The sequence below is a fragment of the Melanostigma gelatinosum genome (assembly GCF_949748355.1).
Source record: "Melanostigma gelatinosum genome assembly, chromosome: 16".
Lineage (NCBI taxonomy): Eukaryota > Metazoa > Chordata > Actinopteri > Perciformes > Zoarcidae > Melanostigma > Melanostigma gelatinosum.
The window spans coordinates 11,971,375-11,988,256 of record NC_136649.1 but is presented as its reverse complement, the minus strand read 5'-3'; the positions used below and the strand labels follow the sequence as shown (position 1 = coordinate 11,988,256).

The 16,882-nt window shown below is 45.1% G+C and overlaps 1 protein-coding gene across 1 annotated transcript; it reads left to right on the top strand.

Annotated features, from left to right (window-relative positions):
- Positions 1–507: 507 nt before the first annotated feature.
- Positions 508–15,315, top strand: LOC306790423 (SLIT and NTRK-like protein 3). The gene is made up of 7 exons (XM_079286677.1): positions 508–542; positions 3,446–3,726; positions 3,912–4,163; positions 4,405–4,520; positions 4,786–5,718; positions 6,973–7,192; positions 14,071–15,315. Exons 2-7 carry the CDS (start codon positions 3,511–3,513, stop codon positions 15,202–15,204), a joined length of 2,871 nt encoding a protein of 956 aa, XP_079142803.1. The 5' UTR covers positions 508–542; positions 3,446–3,510; the 3' UTR covers positions 15,205–15,315.
- Positions 15,316–16,882: the final 1,567 nt, after the last annotated feature.

Here is a 16,882-nt window from a genome sequence, read left to right as displayed (position 1 = left end):
GGAACCCACCCTGCGCGCTTTATGCCTCATATACAAACTAGCAGTTGCGCGCCGCCTTATTGCATGATTAATTCCAGCCCCGTCTGTCCCCCCTTTTCCTCTTCGATGAATTACCCAGTTGTGTTTGAGATGAAGAGAGGATTCTCCATCGCCAGGCAGGCTACAACTCCGCGCATTGCACGCCTGTCCAGCGGTCTAGTGCCGCAGCTCCCACGGGCTGCACAGTGGAGAAGCGGACCTGCATCCTAAAGCCAATCGGTTTTTTTCTTCTCTCTTTTTCTCTCTCGCTCTCGCTCTCTCTCGCTCTCTCTCTCTCCCGGTTTTTATCCTCCACCTCATTGCAGTCTTATCACGTCCCCCCCACCACGACCCCCCTGCTCTGGTCCCCCCCCCCCCCTCCCCTCCCTCCCTCCCCATCCGCCTGAGCCGCTACAGGAGAGGAGAGAGAGGGAGAGGAGTGCGGCTGAATGTGAACGACATGTCGACAGTCAGCCTCTAAAGTGTTTTCTCGGTCGTTCCCTAATTCTTTGGCGGCGGACTGAGTGAGTATTACCCGCATCCCTGCTCTGCTAAGCGTCGCTGTGTGGATCAGAGAGGCTGGTGAGGAGAGACAGACAATGGGGAATGCAATTGGAATGCGTTACTCTGCCAAGGATTTTCATACATAGCCTGGTAAATGTCTTAATAGGTTATGTTAATGACTCGGCTGTTTAATTGGTCATGCTTTAATTCTGCAAACTATTACAATGTGTGTGGTGTAATGTTGGGGGCTAATTGATTTTCTTGGAGGGCTGTGGGTTATCCAGGCTGATAGCCCCATACATTTAATCTGTGATGCTGCTGCTCGTCTGATAGTGCGGGTCTGTGTTGGGAGCAGGGGCCCATGTAAAAGCCAGTGGGAAGCTCGGTGAGGCTCTGTGTGTTCTGACGGACAGAGAGGACGGAGAGGTAGACGCTGGAATTATGTGACATGAATAAAATGGTGAGGAATAAGCAGTGACCGTCATCTCTGGTCCGCTTGCGTCAGTGTGCAGGTCTAGAGGAGAGAGGAGAGTAAAAAAAACAAAAGAAACTCAAGAGTCAGAGAGACTCAAGAGAGATAGGGAGGGAAAGCCACACCTGTGTCAGGCCTGTTTTCAGATGGACATGACGGACAGAGTTTTGAATTGTGCTGTGCTGGCATCACTCAACACATAAGTCCTTTCCTTTCTTGTTACCATAATGATGCAGAGCTGTGCCCACTGCTGACTAGTCCACTCGGCTGATTGAAGAAAGCAGCTTGAGTGTGGACTGTTTCTTCTCGTTAAGGAGAGATGGCCATCCACCAAAGCAGAATCTAACAGGAGGGATCCCAGTGGTCTATCTGGACTCAGTATTGATCTCCTTCCTATAGGGAGCTTCGGGCCCAGCAATAAACATTTTGTTTTGACAAATACAAAGACCTACTGGGACTGTGAATGGATTTTATTATGTATAGTATTCCAATTTGTCAAACACTATTGACCATGTTGGCCTAGATTATTTTTCTTGTGTGAAGTCTACATGGTCCAAATGGGTGGATAGTCCTCTCATTACGAGGAAAAAAAACGTGCTTTTCCTTCCGTATCCTTGTGTTTTTGTTGTAGGATTGTCCAGCAGTATTGCAGCATTGTTATGAAAGCACTCACTCATCCACACGTTACCTGGCTCTGCACTTGGCAAGGAAAGCACACCTTTTTTTGGATATGGTTTGACCTTTCTCACATTGTTTTCAACACCCACACCCACACACACATGTAACTTGGCTCTGGCGCTGTTTCTCAGCGATGCAGGCGTACACTGTGTGCAGGGCGAGAGGAGGGCTTTGATGTAATCAATATCATATTTCAGCTGGTTCACTGAAAGCTCTCGTGCTGAGTGGCAGCCTTGACTGACTTCTACTGCTTATGCAATCCCACTCCTCTCACCCACCTCACCCTTTCCCTCATCATTTGCACCATGCACTTTGCACCATGCACTTTGCACCATGCACTTTGCACCATGCCCATTACTCTTCCTTTATCTGTCTGTCTCTCCTTTGCTCCATTCCTTCACCTTCTTATTCCCATTTTCCTCCTCCTCCTCCTCCTCCTCCTCCTCCTCCTCCTCCTCTCACTTCCACCTTTCCCTTCATCTCTCCCCGTCATAATCATCTCTGTGATTGCTCTTCCTCTCCCGGGCGGTGATGTTTTCACCGCTGCCTCCTTGTCTAACTCGCTGATGCTAGATTATTGCTGTATGATTACAGCTACCATACCATGATGATCATTATTGCATTTCGCATGGCAGTGTTCAACACTATACGAGCAGATCGAGATGCTTCATCCAATTTAGATCTCATTAAGACTTGAGAGGAAATATCCCCTTGCAAGACTCACATCTCAGCTGTTTTTTTGTTTTTGTTTTTTCATTTGTTTCAAGGGCTGCTGCAACTCTGTTCTCAATCTGTTGTGATAGCAGTGCCATCCTCATCATCCCCACCATCACCCTCATCATCAGTTCATGTTCCTGTCTGTCATGGCGCTGCCTTCACATCAGCCCTTTTGAACATTTTGAGGAGTTTGGATTTGCAGCGATGCTTTCACTCCAGTGTCATTAACCACAATAATGATTATGACAGGACTCGATCGCTGTTGATAATCTAACACATTCTGCTGATTGATGATATGGTTTTTTTTCGTGCCTCATCCCTCTGTTGTCTGATTGCCATTCATCTTATTAAATGGAGCAGTTCATGAGACGGAAGCATTATGAGTCTGATTTGCATCGGCCCATATTCTTATTGCGTACATTAAGACAACACATGCGTGACATTTCAGCTTCACTGGGCATTTGAGAGTACAGATGAATATATTCATCACAAGCCTACCCCCCCCCCCCCACACACACACACACACACTTGTCCAAAAAGCTACTCTGAAAATTATAAAATGTGATTCACAGGAGAACTAGCCCACGTGTTTGCCTTTGTTTTGCATTTTCAATGTCAGTATTTCAATAATTCAAAAGCAGCGTAGCAGCTGAGATATTGTTCATCACGTTGTTTTTAAATCAATATTCCCTGCTTTTGTGAACCCTGTAAATCCCAAGCCTTGTTTTCCTGTGCTGGATGCATCCTACATATGTTTACCATGGTTCTGCTCATATCACTGCACTGTGGCCTCCAGTTGGCCTATACATCATTATTCCAGTGTAATGTAATCCTTTCCCCGTGGCGCTGCAGTCTGTGTGATTTAACTTTTATTTTCTGACTGCTTTAGTATGCTTGTGATGTATCATCAATCTGATTCATCCTGAACTGACTTTTGCTGTTGCCTCCCTGGCTGTTTGCCCTCTTTTAATAGTGCGTGTGTGCCTGTGTGTGTGTGTGTGTGTGTGCTTGTGTGACTGTATGCATGTACTGTATGTGCCGTGCCTCTCCGCGCAGTGCGGTGAAGGGCCGATGCCGGGCTGTAGCCCCAGGCCGCTGAGCTGAGAGGGAGAAGCAGGAGGATGCAGTGGGTCACTCTGGCAGTGGCCCTGGGGTGTGTGTGTCTGTCCCGGGCGTCGCACACCCCCACCCCTACCCCCACCTCCACACACACCCCTCTAGTGGACAACTCCGAGGAGGAAGTGGACGAGCCGTGCTTCGAGCCGTGCACGTGCGAGGTCAAAGAAGGCGTCCTGCACGTGCACTGCGATGGGCGGAGCTTCACTAATGTCAGCCAGGTAGCATCCCTGTTCCTCCATCTGTCAATGCACGTGGAACTGCTCTGCACTTTAACATTTATCTCATTAACAAACTCTATCTCCAAGTCTAATTTCCTGTCTCTAATGTGGCTTATATGTGTCTCTAACTGTTAAATTCATGTAATTAATAAGACAACTAATCAGACCTCTAATTAATCATTCAGGTGTCACAGTCATGGGTCCGCCCTTTCAAACTCAACCTACAGAGGAACTCTCTGAGGCGTCTCTATAGCAACGGGTTTCAGCACCTTGGCAACGCAGTGTCGATAAACCTTGGCAACAATGCACTCCAGGACATCAGAGTGGGAGCTTTCAACGGGTTGGCCAAACTCAGACGCCTGTACCTCCACGAGAACAAGCTGGACGTCTTCAAAAATGACACCTTTGCTGGCTTAGAGGCTCTGGAATACCTCCAGGTAGGTTTGGGAAGATGATCTACGCTGATTAACAATCATTGACCCATTTTCCCCAAGATTACAATCAGTGAATGTGACAGAAATAGGCAATGGCAAGCAGGTGGCTGGAAGTGAAGGAATCTTCTCAAGTTCTCTGTGCATTTTTCAAATGGAGAGTGCCTCAGCTTTCCTGCTGCATTCACTCTTATTTTTCAATCGCAGCAATTACATGTTCATCACATTTTCCCTTCTTCCCCTGCAGGCTGACTACAACGTGATCAAACGAATCGACAGCGGTGCTCTGAGGTTCCTCTACAAGCTCCGGGTTCTCATCCTCAATGACAACCTGATCCCTGTCTTGCCGGCTCATCTGTTCAGGTTGGATTCCGATTCTTTCACTGCAAAGCTTTTAAATTATGCAAAGACTGATCGGTAGAAATATCAGTGTCAGACACAATTAGCCAGTGTGTACTAGTGTTGAATTAATGTTTCCGTAGCATTCTGTTTCATATCATAAAAGACGGATTAATCATCAGATAAAAGCAGATTCATCAGCAATGGAATGTGTGAATTATTTGTATGTACTATCACATTGTCCTTTCATCTAACCTAGCTAACTATCCCCCTCCTCTTCCTGCTCCAGATCTGTGTCTCTGACTCATCTGGACCTGCGGGGAAACCGTCTGAAGAGCCTGGCATATGCTGGGACCCTGGAGTATGTTGGTCGTTCCCTAATGGAGCTGCAGCTGGAGGAGAATCCCTGGAACTGTGGCTGCGAGGCAGTGCAGTTACAGCAGTGGCTGGGCCAGATCCCCTACACGGCTGTAGTCGGGGACGTTACCTGCGAATATCCCTTCCACCTTCACGGCAAGGATCTGAGGGAAATTCCCCGCAAGGAGCTGTGTACTAACCTCCCGGATAAAGAGCTTCAAGCGGAGGGTGGTGGTGGTCCATCAGCAGGATCACAGCCCCAACATTTGCCCCCAAACTCTAAACCCAACTCCCACCCTGGGCGAGTCAGGCCGACTAAACCCTCCTCCATGGTTCACGGCTCCCGCCAGAACACTCACACCTCCTCCACTTCGTCGTCCTCTTCCTCGGCAGAACGTAAAGACAGGGAGAGGCAACTGAGGCCGACTAAAAGGCCTCGACCATCCAGAATATCTCCCACACCTCGCAGTCTGATGCCCAACCAGAATCCCCCTGTGGCCGGCTACCAAACGCGGCCCCCTATCCCCATAATTTGTCCCCTGGGCTGCACTTGCAACCTGCACATCACAGACCTGGGCCTGACCGTCAACTGCAAGGAGAACGGCTTCCTCAACGTGTCCCAGCTCACACCTCGGCCCCTCAACGGCCGCAAGCTGTACCTGAGTGGAAACTTAATCCAGAGGATCTACCGCACAGACTTCTGGAATTTCTCCAGCCTTGACCTGCTTCACCTGGGGAACAACCGCATCTCGTACCTCCAGGAGGAGGCCTTCACCAGCCTCACAAGCCTGAGGAGCCTCTACTTGAACGGGAACAACCTGGAGAGGCTCAGTCCCCATATGTTCCTGGGGCTGCAAAATCTGAGGTTGGGTAGATTTCTTTTTTATTATTCTTTTTTTTTTGTCACTCACAGCGTTTCAAGCACGTTGCCTTCACGGCACTTCAAACAAATGTATAAACTAAAACCACTTGTCAGCTTTGGTATTGAGGCTTTTGTTTAAAAGTATGTGGAAATAAATTTCCCTGGAATACTGGCACTGAGCAGAACATTTTGATTACCATTATGCCGGAATTTGATTGAAATGAAAAGGTGCCCATTCTCTTCCAGTAGTGCCATTTGTTAGTCACACTGCCTGATGACATGCTTCAGTTGAAGTGTGAGCCTGGTATGAGTGACAACGTGAAAATGTGTGTCTTTTTGTTGTATTTACATACAGAGATGGTAATAAGGGGCCTGGATGTCGTCAGGAATTTGCTTTTTTTGGAAAAGAGCTTATTACGAAAACGAGTCGTCAGAATGATGCATCATTGTCAGATTACGCTTACAAAGATAATTCCTCTGCAAATAATATATACAGCGAATGCCTACACTCAATTAATTGTCTTCATTCAGTGAGCTAAACGTGGTGGTGTTTGATGACGACAACATATTTCATCCTCTCCATATACATGAGAGGGTTTCTGCAAGTCAGAACATCATTCAGCCTTTTACCTCCACTGTCTCTACATTTCAAGATAAGGTTCAGAACATCATCAGACCCATTCATTTGACTGTTAATCAACAATAAAGATCCTCTCAGGGCGATGAAAAAGTCTTCCTCTTAACCTCTCGTTAGCCTTGTGAGTGACTCGAGGGCAAGCGAGCAGTAAGTCATTTAAACCAGATCTATTACATTGATTTCTATCATTGAGAACAAAAAAAAGTAAAATTCAAAGTGTCGGGAATTTGACACGATGGTCGACCATGCCAAGGCAAGTGTACAAACTAACACAATTTAATTTCACACCGATTAGCTAATCAGCTGCAAAAAGGCCAGATTAAATCAAGTTTCTGTTATGACTTCTTAACATAAATATTAATTTATGTTATTTTCATGCTGGGGCGCAGCAGAGGTAAATTATACTTCAAAATAAACCCATTCGAAGATGTAAAAATGTGCACTGTGCTCCAATCAGGAAATATGACTTCATACAAAGTTAAGACAAAGAATATGTAATGTTATTATGTTCTCTATATCTTCACTGTCAGATATCAGTACTGCGATGCAGTGATAGTTTCCTCGAACATGACCACGTCCCATTTACAGAGACATTGCAACGTGTCCTCTCCTCTCTTTAGGTACCTTTACTTTGAGTACAACGAGATCCATGAGGTAAATCCCGGGACCTTCGACTCCATGCCAACTCTCCAGCTGTTGTTCCTCAACGCCAACCTGCTGCGGAGCCTCCCTCTCGGCGTGTTTGCTGCCGTTAACCTGGCTCGACTCAATCTAAGAAACAACCACCTTCTGCAGCTCCCTATGGTGGGTGTGCTGGAGCACCTCACCGGACTGGTTCAGGTTGGTGCAAACCTATGACCGTATTCGCAGAATGATCGAGGGGGTTTTTCGGTGCAGGAGGTGGATGCTTTGAAGAAACTATTTCTGAGCTGCTAAGCCGCTGGTGTGTAAATGAGTCAGATACCTGGCACGAAGCGTTTAGCAGGCCCAACAACATGCATTTGGTTTAGTGACAGCGGCAGGGCGAAGAATAGAGATTATTGGATCACCCCTGTGGATTTACGAAACGAAAATGTGCATAATTATACAGAGTATGTTTATTCCAAATGTCAGACGATGAGATTAAAATAACTAATAGATTGCCAAGACACATCCCATTATCACAGCTTGGTGAACCAAACAAAGCGATCTGAAATCTTGGATCTAGCTACATACCTGTTTCTAAAACATCTGGCAGCCCCTGATCTCCTGGCCTCTGGCACAGCTGCAGCTTTCTCCGTCATCTGCATCGTCTGTTGTTTTGAGAGCTCTGCTGTGGCATGTGGGACTATGGATGCGCCTCAGGTATTCTAATTGTAAAATTGCAATTGACTCGATTTGCATAAGTGGTCTTAATAAATCATGAGCTAAACTGTAGAAAGCTGAACCCCTCAAGTTTTTGAGCATGGTTGTAATTAACACACCTCTTTGTAAATAGACTGTCTAAACTACAGTATTGGTTCACTGTTTGTGTGCCACCTCACCCCGCACATTTAACCGCAGCATTGCGTGACATGGTTGCCGTGCACAATGTGCCGATAAGGACCGAACCCGAGGAATTACACTTTTCCCATCCTTCCTCCTCTCACTTCAGCACATTTAGTGTAGGCTTTTCTTAGACAGCCAGAGTAGAACGAGGTATGGTGGGTGTGGATTAGCCTGAATGTCGTTGTGAATTTCCATTTTTACTTTGCTCCATGAAGAATTCCCAATCCTAGGTAGTGTGGGTGAGGCTGGCAGTTCAGAGGCTGTTTCTAATTGTTTGTTCAGGGGAAGGACGAAGGTTTATGTGAGCTGGAGGAACCGTGTTGAAGTGTATTCTATTTTGTGCTGTTATACACCTCTGGTGTCCAAGAGCATAAAAGCATTCACCAATTGGAAGTACATTGTGTACCATATTCATAAAGCCCCGCGCTATCACCATTGTAGTGCTCAAAATCTGCAGCATGGTAATTGAATTCATTAATTTACCAGGGTTGTTATTACTCTGACAAAGCCACATTAGCGCTGCGCATGGACTGCAGAAAATAATGTGACAATGATATCACAGGTTGACTTTCTGCTGGCCTGTTTAAAGCTCGGGAAGCGGGGATTTCTGGGCTCTGACGTGTGTTTTTGGTTTGCACAGTAAAATCAAAGGGTAACACAGATGGAAGGACGGTGAAGCTTACAGCTGCTGTAAAAAAAAAAAAAAAAAAAAATACATTTTGATCATCTAAAAGCAGCAGCATGTACAGCTTAGAGTCATTGTTACCATCAAGAACGGGATTAAACTGTTACACCCACTTACATGCACTGATATTTTTGAAAAATACCTCCCAGATGTCACTGTTGTCTAAAAAAAACAAGCATCAATGAGACATTAAAGGAAAAATTGTCTGTGGTGTCTGTATTTTATTTTTTCATCAGTTATTTAATAGCAGCACAAAAGCAAATGAGTCTTCCCTTTGAAACGAAGATTACAAAATCAAGGAGTTGAGTCAGATTCTGTGTCTGTGCCAGACATATGTACAGTTCAGCGATACATAGGTCTTTTTCAGTAAATGCAAAGAATATGTTGTCGGACAGCTCGCGCTCATCATTGCCAGCTGCAGCGAAGAAACTTGCCCAGAGCCACATCTCACCTTTTGTGATGTTGGATAGAAAAACAATGCACACTCCAGAAAGATTGATTAAAACAACGCAGTGATTCACCAGGGGGCAGGATTGACAGGAAATCATTTAATGCCCAACTAACAATCACCTGATTATCAGTTTTATTTGAGTGTGAGTTCATACTTGCACAGATTCATCTTTAAGGGGGACAGATTGACATTTTGGGAAATGCACACTTGCGTGCTTTCTTGCCGAGTTCGATGAGATGAATGATGCCACTCTCGTATCTGTCTGTTTAATATCAGGCTCCAGCCGGCAGCCGGTTAGTTTATTAACGTAGCATAAAGACAACAGGCAACGGGGAAACAGATAACCCGACTCTGTCCAAAGGTAACAAAATGTGTCTTTGCATTATATGTTATTTGTTTGAAGTTTAAAAACAACAGGGTGACATGGGGTTATGGTCTGCACTGCTCCCGAATCTTACAGCCAAACAGACTACAGGCCAACTGAATCATCAATGTCATCGGCCTGAAGCAGTGGCGCTAATAAGTATGTTTATTCACGATTAAATGCTCAGTAACAAACTATTATCAGCTAGAACATTATTGTGAAAGTATATGATGACCATTCCCTCTTTAATGTCTCATAAGTTGTTGCAGCAATTTTTGGGTTGACACCATTTGCTACACAGATCCGGTGCTGAATTTAACCCTCGATACTACATTAAGACACAAAGACCTTGAGCTATGGTTACCATGAAGTGGGCGGTCTGTAAAGGGGAGACTCGTAGGTATACCCATAGAACCACAGAACCCATTTTCATTCACATACCTTGAGGTCAGAGGTCAAAGGGCCCCTTCGAAAAATCACCATGCCAGTGTTCCCACTTTGGAGATTTATTCATCCTCCTTCCCGACAATTCAATAGTTTGTCTAGTTTCATGTGATAACATCTTCCCCCAAGCTTTAAGACTGAGCCTGTTACAGCCTCTTAAAGACAGAATGTCGGCCGATCACCGGCTTAACAAACGTGAATCTTTTACAAATCTGATTCATAATGTCCACCTCTATACTTATTACTTACTGAATGTTAAAATTCAACTTTCCGTTATCAGACCAGCAGAGGAGTTTTGCTATTGAATCTAATATTTAACGAATGCTGCTGTAGTGGCGAGCCAGTATAGCTAGGACAGTCAAAATTGGCTTTTAATAGTATTAACATTGATTCAAGTCTAAAACTCAACTGATAGTCGGGTAATAGAGGTAATTATAACCACGAATGTCCTCACCAGATTCTATTAAAAGATTAGCTGTCAGTATACCTTTGCTTCTCTTAGCCTGTACATTATTTTCAGTTGGTCGGTTTGCATCCTCCTGAACACAAAACAAACCAGTGGATGTGTTTCTGCAGTGAAAAGAGGTTGTGTAGGGTTTGTTTTCTGTGTATAATATCTGTCGTTATTGCACTTGAAACTGCACAGCACAGCAAAAACACAGCCACACAGGTATGATAAACACATTAGCTCTATAAAAGTCCGGTCATCTAGCAAGCATACTGATGTATTTTCTATTTCAGGATGCAAGATAGTCTCAATAAGTAGATGCAAGTAGAGCCAGTTTACAAAATGCTTCACATTATTTTTGCAAAATTTTGTCTTAATAACCACTTTTATTCGATTGTCTGTAGGGGTGGATGATATATGCATGATTAATATTGCCCTTATTATTGCAATACATTTTTATATCAATATGTTCCGATGTTTAATCACACAGTTGAATGTTAAGAACATTTTCAAAATCTCTCTAACAGTGTTCTTTCTAATCCGTTTTTACGGGATGAATGTATGTAATTGTATATTCCAATGCTGTGACAGATGTTGGTCATTTGTAGTTGTGAGCATTAGTTGCAACATGACCACACAATTTGGAAATGAGAATATTGTCGTGACGTGGCCATAGATGGAGATGTAATGAACAATGATATTGGATTACAGTTCAGTCATGAGAAATAGATTATCTTTCCTGTGCATGTTGTTTACAAAACAATTTGACACAAAAACCTGCATTCCTGGCCTCATTTTGTTGTTTAGTATTTTATTTCTCTGCAGGCCACATAGCAAAAACACTCATCACGTCACGTCTACATACGTCTGCATACGTCTACATACGTTTACATACGTCTACATACGTCTACATACGTCTACATACGTCTACATACGTCTACATACGTCTACATACGTCTACATACCGCTTTTCAGCTCACTTCAAACACAGAAGATCCAGATATCTAATACAGCAGCATTAAAAGTGAGTGTTTGTTTTCCCTCAGAATAAAAGATCAAGGGCCGCTCTCCAGACTCACCATGTTGCACTGATGGTCAGCAATCACACAGAGGCAGAGATACCAATTGTTCTACTGACAATAGCCTCAATGGACCAGAAACTCTTGCTCTTTGCTCTTTGCTATTACTACCGCTCTCTCTCCACCTGCATGAAACACACGCCGCTGGATAGAACAAGTCCGTGCCCCTTCCCGAGGGGTTGTTGAAGTTGGTCTGGGAAATATGGGAAATCACTATCAGAGGTAGAAGTCGACGAGGCCGGCAAAGAGAGCGCGAGTACACTGTGAAAGTAAATTACAACGCTTCAAAAAAAGAAAAGAAAAAACCTCCTTGAACGCACTTCCCCATCACAGACTGATGAAATCGAACGGTGTGAGCATTTCTAACGCTTCGTATGTTTAGCATCTCACATACACTGTATGAAGACTGGCTTCCAATATACACATTTTTCAGAAAAAACAAAATTTTGCAGATGCTGCAGATTGTGTTTCTAATGCACTCTTTTCATTTTGGCTCTGTGTATTATTCAAAAGACAATGAAACACATTCATCAGGGTGGAGAAGGCTTTTTGCAAGCCGAAGCTCAGAGCCGTCTCGTCACCAGGGACTAGAGCAGGAATCGCTGCGCCAGAACTTATATTGACTATATTTCTGTGAACTAACTCGAGCGATCCTGATGACTGACAGGATATTGCTGTTTGGGCAAAGTGATCAATTATAAGACACACGGCTCGCTGAGAAAATCTTGAATATCTTCCCCTGATGTGATTTTTTTAATGGCTCCCAAGTACATTTTGGACAATTATTGCTTGATCTTTGATCTGTGTCATAATGATAAAAACCCACAAGAGCAAAATGTACTCCTCTGCGGCTAAAGCTCCAAGTTTCCATCAAAAATGGCTGGCATTATTTAAGTCAGGCTGAATATTTTTCTGACAAAAGAGGGTTTTGTTCGGTGTATTTCATGATTTTCTTTCTGAATATGATAACAAGAAGCATCAAAACAGAGAATGATTCACTCAATACTCTGGTGGCTGTTTTTGAGTGTATACTGTATGATAATGACATAATAATACCATTAACATGCTGTTTGTAACTTTGTAACTGGAATGGCTTTACTAAAAGGATTTGTGTTCACAAAAAAAATAGGATTCATGCACTCGCATTTCCTCTACCACTCGCACCTGTCGGGCCAACTGAGGGCCTATAATTTCCCTTCGAAACATGGCTTTGATTGACAAGTTGACAGCAAATCCCACACTAGGTGACCAGGCGTATAAATTGTAAACGGTGTTGGACACGTTGGACAGATGCTTGCAAAAGAGAAGGGGATAGAGCCCTTGGGATCTATGTGAAAGCAAACAATACTCTGCTTCAAGAATTTCAACCAGATGGAGGTTTGTAGTTAAAAACAAGCTGATTCATTTTTTTGGTCATATGGTTGTTTATCTGAAATTGTGTTTTTAAATGTGCATTCATGCTGAATCACAGTCGTGTCAAAATGAGGCTGAAACATGGAAAACTGTGCTTTTCATACGACCTTTAATGTCGTGGAAGTGTTCAAACTGAGTTCAAACTGTGGCAGATTGTTGTTTCTACTCACCCTCCAGTCGAAATTATTTCATTATGAAAGCCTCACAAAAGCCCACAGTGGGATAACTCCAATAAAGTGATGGAGCGTCCCGTTCAGTGCGAAGCATGGGGAAGTAGTTATACCATGGCTCCCACAACAGCAGTGCTGAATCATCGCAAAAAGCCTCCATCTATTTCTGCAAGCCATGGGTGTTGGCCTAACCAAATTAGCGTGACAGCATTTGTGCAAGCTCCTTGGAAGAGTGACAGAGAGAATATCAGCTTTCATTGCCAGTGTCATTGCTAAAGATATGGAACAGATCGGTTCTGCAGACAATGCAATGTGATGAGAGTGATTCCCTTTCTGCATAATCTGCTTTACCCTTTTCAAAATGTGAACGCAAAGTGAATATCTGAGTTTGTTTTTAGGACGCGCAATCAATAGCTGGCAATGGGAAAATGGATTTACGCACACCCCTATTGGATTATAGCACAGGGGAGAGTTGCATCACATTCCGTCTTGTTAAAAAACAAAGTGCCGTGATACTCGTCACACAAAACCTGCCGGTGAGTTTTGTCAATAACCACTTATGTAAACTCTGAGTGGTATTTATTGTGAACTGAAATGTTCCCACAACCTGCTGTAGCACATGTGTGAACAACTTTTAAAGAGAGCACTTGTGTTGGGGGGGGGGGGGGGGTGCAAGTTGAATTGGTCACTTCCCAGTTGTTCTCCATTAGAGAGTAGATCGTGCCGGTGCACAGCCATTCAGGAAATGTGAGCACTTCACTGTTTTGATGACCCTTTAACGACATTATTTACATTCATCAGTACTTTACATCACCTGCATATTTCATAAAAATCATGAAAAAACGCTGGCCAGCGCGGAGAGCTGTATTATGCAAATGCAGAAAAACTAATTTTCCATATATTCTGGTCAGAGGTAAAGGTAGCTGAGAAAACAACATTCATCTTGTTGTCATCTCGACAGAGTGCCTGTCTTTTTCTTCAACACAAGACACCAACATATATCACAAGGATGTCAGCAAAATTATCTATTTTTTGTTTACAATTCACAAAAGTGATTCATGACTTTTGCATTGCACGGCAGTAATTAGTGTCCTGTTGCACAATGACAAAGCGCTGTGGTGTTATGTGTTTCTCCAGGTGGACCTGCAGGAGAACCCGTGGGAGTGCCACTGTGATGCAGCTCCACTGAAGCGTTGGCTCGAGGGGCTCAGTGCTGTGGTGGTGGTGGGAGAGGTGGTCTGCCATTCCCCAGACAAGACCAAAGGAGTGGACCTCCGCTCCCTCTCCATGGACCTGCTCTGCCCTGAGCTGGAGCCCCAGGAGGACCAGGAGCAGGAGGAGCAGACAGCCACCTCCACAGCTGCAGACAGCGGCGTGTCGGTTGGCTACCCCGGCTCAGGGCTGGGCCCCCTGATCCCTCCGGGGAAGGATTCAATCCCGCTGTCGGTGTTGGTGCTCAGCCTGCTGGTGTTGTTTGTGTCTGCATTCTTCGCGGCAGCGGCACTAATCGCCTACGCCCTGAGGAGGAGGGACAAGCTGCCGTTCCGTCGCCAGGGAGAGGTAGACTTGGCGGGCATCCAGATGGAGTGTGGAATCTTCACCGAGCAGACGCACCACCACCACCATCACCATCACCACGGCCTCCCAGAGACTCCGCCCCCTCCTCCGGCCAACCACAACCACGTGTACGACACCATCTTGCCCCCGGAGGCCGCGTCAAAAGGTCCCAAGCCCGCTGCGGCCCCGCACATGTGTAGCAACCCAATCTACAAAGAGGAGCAGGATGCCGCCGCGAAGCAGCGGCCGCAGCAGTCGTTTGTAGCTTCCAAAGAGAGCGAGGGTGGATACTGCTCTGCAGCAGAGAAGGAGAGGGAGTGGACTCTGGACGTGTCCTCATCCCCCATCAATACCATCACAGGAGCAATGGGACCGCTCCCCGGCATCCACGGGAACGGCATCCTTTGCCCAACAGTGATCGACAGCCAGGGCCCAACCCCAAAGGTCGAACTGGTGGACTGCCTCTTCAGACTCCCTGCCCCAGAGTTCAGAGACCTGCCAGACAGGTACGCGAGGCCACCGCCCCGCTACCCTCACCCCCAAGACTCCAAACAGGACGCCAGACCCGACCAAACGCTCGTGGTCAGCACCGCCAGCTCCACAGTAGGCGGTAGTAACAGCAGCCAGAGCGAGCAGGGAGCAGGGGAGCAAAGAGCCAGACTGAGGACCACACCAGACTACATGGAGGTGCTGGACCGGTCTTACCAGTTTTAGCACTCCTCCTCCTCCTCCTCCTCCTCCTCCTCTTCCTACTTCTCTTGTCTCCTCATCATCTCCCTCTCTGGTGATGAATCATCCAGTAACAATGACTCCTGTGGCTTTGAGATGAGCCTGTGGGGGAGCGGGACTACACTACACACATGTTTATTCCTGGATAACGAGCTGAGGTCAGTTTTTGTATTTTCCCCACTACTGGCGTATAGGTTGGTATTTGGCAAGGATTAGCTGATCCCAGATCTCTGCCTGGAGGCGAAACTTCAGCTGCAGCTCCCACCGATTTTCTTTTCCCCTCTATTACGCCTCACAATCGAAAAGTACTGAGGCTCCATTTTTCTACTCAGCGCCACAATGAGCAGGAGACAGTGTGGCGGTGGTGGGCGTCAGTGTTCATATTATCAGCTCTTTGCAACATCGAATACAGAGTCATAAACTGCGACAGCCAGAGGGTGTGGAGCAAACTGGGCGGACGTGTAAGATGGAGACAGAAACAAAGCGAGAGGGAGATAAATGACTGAAAACAGCCAAGTGCCTTAGCAATGAACAGCCAGCAGTGTGGTCAATGCTTATTTTTCTATGAATACAGATCTATTTATCTAAACAAAGAGGTTTGACTACCAACGGATGGGATGCTGATGGACGTCTGAGACTGAAACCAATCAAAGCCGCCGAATAATTGCATTCCCTGGACGAGCCAAAAATAATAATATACACAGTCAATATTGGAGTTGTTTGTATGCAGTTCAGTTCATTTTCATCTCATCCAGTTAACTTAATTTGCTTATCCAGTGGAATTTCTACAGGGCTAGATGGGGGACGTATCCAGGAATGGCGGGTTGATGTGTGAAATGATGAAAAGGTTCTGGTTATATGGATGAAAGGATACAGAATTTATTTTTTTCGAATGCGAGACATAACACAGGAAGGCCGACAGCCAGAAGGACATCGTGGCAATGGATGCATTTTGGATTTCTTAATCAGCCAGACTTAATGAGGCCACAAGGACCTCTGCTTCCCGTTTTCTTTCATCGGACAAAGGCACAGAGGTTATTGTATTGATTTTTAAGTATTTCTCAGAGGAAATTTGAATGGCAAAAAAAAACAATGGACACAAAACCACAGGACCTGAAGGCATTTTGTTTTTCGTCAAAAAAAAAGACAGACAGACACTTCTTTCAACTATCGATTATTATCTTTTATGGAGGTACCTTTTCATGCTTTTATCTCCTACCAATAGTAGAGGCAGTTGTGAATATATTTATTCTTAGTTTTTGCGTGTTGAAGCTCTCCTGTAAGGGATCATGTTACATTAATGTATAGGATGATTCTGCATCTGGTTCAGCCTTCTTACCGCCGACCCACGAAATACAATAAAGGGTGCTCCATAAAAACCTTGCGATGCAAGCTATGTGACAAAATCACACACACACACACACATGCTCTGACCCCCATAGATCCACTCACTCTCTGCGTCTCCATTTCCTTAATAGTGCATGAAAGAAACAGCTCGAGGTGTGCTAAGCCTGTGAGCTTGTCCACGCAGCGTGTTGGAGAGACCAGATGAGAATTGAGCCTGCAGGGTTCCTCACATGCTAAATAATGGAGATAGAAGTTAATAGTGTGGAATCTACCACATTAATGGTATAAAATCAATACGATCTATTTGTGAAATGAG